Source organism: Lygodium microphyllum, chromosome 24, assembly GCF_053477565.2.
Source record: "Lygodium microphyllum isolate KBCC chromosome 24, Lygodium_microphyllum_v1.1.10, whole genome shotgun sequence".
NCBI classification, from domain to species: Eukaryota; Viridiplantae; Streptophyta; class Polypodiopsida; order Schizaeales; family Lygodiaceae; genus Lygodium; species Lygodium microphyllum.
Window position 1 is genome coordinate 89,289,286 of NC_141158.1, and position 4,986 is coordinate 89,294,271.

Genomic DNA, 4,986 nt, shown 5'->3' on the forward strand with positions numbered 1-4,986 from the left:
CCAATGGCCTCAGAAAAAAAAAATTGTAACCGAAATTAGTCATCAAGGCTTTAATGATAGCTAAATTGTCGTGCTTGCACCCAAGGAAGCTCACGCAAAGAGGCCAGATGATAACACATCAAAAAACGAAGGCACAGAGAACAATTAATGCAAGAGGTGATACCAACCCAGACCACTCCCCACAATCAATTACAAGTCAAACTTGTCATTGCAAAAATTACAACTCTTACAAGCTCTATTTTTCCATCTTCAAACCATGCACCAGCTGCAATGTAGGATTGGAGGTTGCCACATAGATCAAGTAATTGGTTAGGGAAATCTCTCAACAAGAAATAGTTTAGATTAGATCTAAAAGTATGGGTACAAACATATTGGGGGAACATTAAGAAATACAGCACATGGTAGCCAAAAAATTGAACCATGTAATCTCTATTTCTTTTTAAAGTAGGCAAAACATTAAAACAATACACCCTTCCATCTCACTCTACCGAACTCTCGTTGTACTCTTTTCTTTACCCTTCATTTATAACCAGATCTATTTGACTAAAAGCGAAAAATATCAAAATACGCAAAAAACCTAATATTTCTTATTTTTTTCATTAGCTGCTTTTAGAACTTCATATTGACATTAGGGTGGGCAAATCCTTTAGCGATACATTTCAAGCTTTTTCTTAAACCATCTTCACCTACCAACTACTTTGACATGAACGAGAATGGAACCAGATAGAAAATCAAAAGATGCACAAATTCTTAACTGATACTTCTCAAGCTTTCATTTATCCGTCTTCACCTAGCAACATCACAGCAACTTACTTTGAAGTGGTTCAAGGATTTGGACAAAATTTATAAGCTTAAGCTATTCATCCTGATTGCCCAGAGATCATCGGAACATGTTGCAAGAAGCCACCATTATTTTCTTCATGAACGCAACCATTATTTTCCTCATGCACCATTAAGTTGCAACCAGAACATGGAATTAACCGTCTGATTTTACCATCATCTTCTCCACAATCAAAAAAATATAACTCCAAGCCAAAAAAGGCCTTTGTTTCAATACTTACAAGCTTCTGCAAATCCAGAATCCTGCCCCAAAGAAATTCGGCATTGCATGCCCCAAAGAATCTAGATCATGACATTATATTTCTCTTCTTGCTACACCATCAAGAGCACACTTTCAGCAACGAGCTTAACATGGACCACTAGAAGTAAACTTCCAGATAAATAACCCTCTTTGCAAAGTACATGATGAGTTCTTGCATCTTTCCAAGTCACCCCATCCATAGGACACTATTGACACACTCATTTCAAGAAGGAAATAAGCAGTCTTACAACCCATACAAACATGCCTATAATCCCCGGCTCATTTTCCATATCAAGACACCACTCAAATTACAACTTACAAACATCTGGAGTACTGCAATTCCGGTTTCATTTCCCACAAGTACACATCAAATAACACATAACCATCTCAATACACTTGAACATCACATCAAAGATGAGAAAAAAACAAACCATATCCATCTTGGCATATGAGCAGAACGCTCTGGCCATTAGCCACCTGCAGGAAAACTCTGTACTTGAAGATTGAAGGAATGTTCAAGTCCGTCCCATCTTAGACGGGTCCATCCATGAAGGCTGTTATGAAAGCCTACCTCATCAATCGTGTATCCCCAAAATTTGTCTCCTCAAAATCTCTATCCACTTAGATTTTTACATCTTAAATAGCCCCCTTACTGGGCCAAGATACTAACACCCCTTAAACCTGAAGTGCATCAGAGAAATCACTTCCTCATAGATGCAGATTACTGCAACAAACATGAAGTCCAGGAAGCCGATCTGGTCATCTCTGAAGCTAGCCCACCAGTGGGGATATCACTAGGGACTTAGAGAGAGTGAGATCAAAACCAAAGGACATGTCCAGATACTCACATGAAGACTCCTGTGTTAAAGCCAAACTCCCAAAGGCTGCTTTAAAGTTTCCTTCTTCACACACAAGGTTTCTACCCCTGGGGAGCATCTTCATATAGGCGTCTCAGAAGAAATGACACACTGATCTGGTTATCTCTGGTGCCAGTAGCTTACCAGTGAGGATATCACTCATGACTTAAGACTGATCACAACCAACTACCCACACTGGTCTGGTCATCTCTGGTTCTAACTTACCAGTGCGGTTATTGCTAGGTACTTAAAGAAACAAGATCACAATGAGCTGCCTGATATAGGTTAAACAAAATCCATTCATACTGTAGAGCCTCAGATCCCCTCACACTAATGATTTGATACCTCATAAACAAGTGCAGTAAGACTTGACAGAGGTGGTATTAACAGACCTGCAAAAGTGTAAGAAACCATCTAAACAAGCCTTCACAGTGATAATGACATTTGCAATATTTTCCTGTCCAAAGCTGGCAGCTGCTTCTTTCCTCAACAAAAGACTTGGGCTTTTGCCCAGCTATTGGTTTTTGAATGACCCCAACCTATGAGGCCAAATCTACATTTGGCCATTCAACTCCCTGTCCAACAATCAAGTATGTATGACCAAACAAAATTATGATTGCGAAACTAATGATCGAATTATAAACAAACCAAAGATAAATTAATACAGCCGCAAGCACTAACAGACAACCTATATTAGCAGACACGTTATTGTTACTCATAATGTGTGCCAACTAAACATAGTGCCTAAGTTTTCTTCCAAATGATACACCACACTTTCGCTGATGGACAACCTCCTACCTAATAACTAGTACATGCAGTACACAGCTTATTCGTACCCACAATCATGACAGTAAAGCTGACTCTCAAAATGACAGTAAAGCTGACTCTCAAAAGTTTATCCGTAGCTCACCTGTTCATTCATACAGAATCATAAAACCCAAATGCAAAATCAGCAGTCATCTCCCAACTAAGGTTTGCGGATTCAGCATGCTTAACATGGATTACAATAAAGCATATATTGAAGTACTTAGGTGTGGCACTCCACAAAAAAGATATGATTGTCTCTGTCACATGTGTAGCCCCACGTAAGGTTCAAATGGCACTTGCCAGCTAGAGCTAACTTCTTTTGGCAGCACATCTGCAGCAAATGGCTCATCAAGAAGTCAGCTTGCCTTATGTCAAAACTAGGAACTCGCACCTTAATCTTCCCCTGATAATTAGTGCTTCTGAGTGCTCCGAGCCTTCATAACCTGGACTCCCTGGTGTGCTAAATATAAGCCTCAGAGCTGTTTCAGGCTGCACCTTGCCTCATACCACCATACTTCAATGCCACAATCAAAAAGAGACAAGACCCATTCAAGGTGGCCAGAAAAAAGAAACATCCTGACGAGTAACTTTAACATCCTAGAGCCACCATATGAATCAGAACAGCCAAGCACTGTTCCCTGCACTTCACGAACCCAGACAACACTCTGACTGATAAAAAGGCAGCTTCTCCACAATAGTGTAATACAGCAAAACACAAAGACCTCAACCCATTTCAGCCAGCAGCGAAACCTAAGAGCTTGCTGGCTCTTTCCAGTGCCTGCATGCTCATCCATCAACAACACTGACCAGCTCATACTCAACAAGAGAGAGATTATTATCTTCCTTCACAATAAAATTGGCAGGTTCTGTGACTTCGACTCTTCCCCACTTATCAACAGCCAACCTCATGCACCCCTTGAACATATCAATTTTTGCATTTCTTAGAATCACAGTCTCACCAGGCTTCATCATATCCACTGCAAATAAAAGGATCAAAATGTCATTTCAGAGCAATGCAGATTCAGCAGTAACATATTTTTCCACCTGACAGCACATACAAACAGGAAACTGAGAAAAGAACCTGCAGTTATAACATACCCTGCTCGTTCCTGGCGGTGAAGATAATGATCCCAGTCTCATCTCCAACCACGCACTCCGCAATTCTGACACGCCGACCGTTGTTCAGATCCGGTCGGGCTCTCTGCACAACCATCTTAGAGCTCACAACCTTCGCAACCAAAGTGTGCCCGGATGTTCCTGGCTGCAGCTGGTCAACCTTCACAAATACCGGCTTTCTTAGCTTGGGTTGGGCGGGAGCATTCCGGGCAGCCATGGCAACTCCTACACCAAAGCAATGGATAGTGATCCAATCAGCATTTAGACAATTTCCGCAGCACACAATAAACCATAGAACGATCAAAAACAGCGCAACAGAGAATCCAAAGAGACCTATCTTGGGATATATTGACACAGTCGCATCAAGCAACATTGAAATTTATCCACTGCACAGTAAAAATCCTTGGAATCCACGGGGGAGGCCGCGTGGGGAACGATATGGACAATAAAAACTAATGGAAGCACACCAAAAAGACGAATAAAACCATTGAAAGAAACCCTGACAGAGAACAGCAAACAGGAAAGCAAGAATACGAAACAGAAAACAAGCAGGCAACGCAAAAGAAGATGCCGAAGAAAACAGAGAATCTGTGGATGGAAGGCCAGAATGTCACCTGTGTGGGCGGACGCTTCTTCTTGTTTTTCTTCTTCTTCTTCCTCTACTGCTGCTCCTCGTCCTTCCTGTTCGGAGCTTCTAGGGTTTTGTAGACACAGAGAGAGAGGGAGAGACACACCCAGATAGGGGAAAGAATGGGGCGGGGGAAATACGCTCAGTTTTCTTGCGACACACCACGAAAACCACCCGGCACCTTAAAAAGAGCCTCTTACACCCTCAATCGTCATTTCTATTTCAAAGCTTTATCTTATTACTCCTAATTAATTCATATTAATTTAATATTAATTATTATTTAAATAATAGCTTAGACCAAAGGTCAAGTGGAAAGACTATTACCGCTAAGGAGTTCAATAATTGTCTTTCTACCTTCTTATCTTCCATGTCTCTTAGAGCCCCGCCGCGCCTAAGTATGTCTACCTAGTGTGGCACGGGTTTGATGGCAAAACTCAACTGCCACACACAAGGTGAAACTTGTGTGGACTGTGCAAAAAAACCAATTAAAATAAGCC

At 41.3% G+C, this 4,986-nt stretch overlaps 1 protein-coding gene across 2 annotated transcripts; it reads right to left on the minus strand.

The window, feature by feature from the left end:
- Positions 1-2,897: 2,897 nt before the first annotated feature.
- LOC148015340 (uncharacterized protein At4g28440-like) lies at positions 2,898-4,666 on the minus strand. 2 transcript variants are annotated; one of them, XM_087665392.1, is made up of 4 exons: positions 4,476-4,666; positions 4,195-4,313; positions 3,844-4,086; positions 2,898-3,722 (listed from the first exon to the last, which is right to left on the minus strand). In XM_087665392.1, the coding sequence occupies exons 2-4, from the start codon at positions 4,232-4,234 to the stop codon at positions 3,532-3,534; spliced, it is 474 nt and encodes a 157-aa protein (XP_087521518.1). In that variant the 5' UTR covers positions 4,235-4,313; positions 4,476-4,666; the 3' UTR covers positions 2,898-3,531. The 2 variants fall into 2 exon arrangements, with proteins under 2 accessions (XP_087521518.1, XP_087521519.1); XM_087665393.1 differs by lacking the exon at positions 4,195-4,313 and having other exon boundaries at positions 4,476-4,662.
- Between the last annotated feature and the right edge of the window lie 320 nt (positions 4,667-4,986).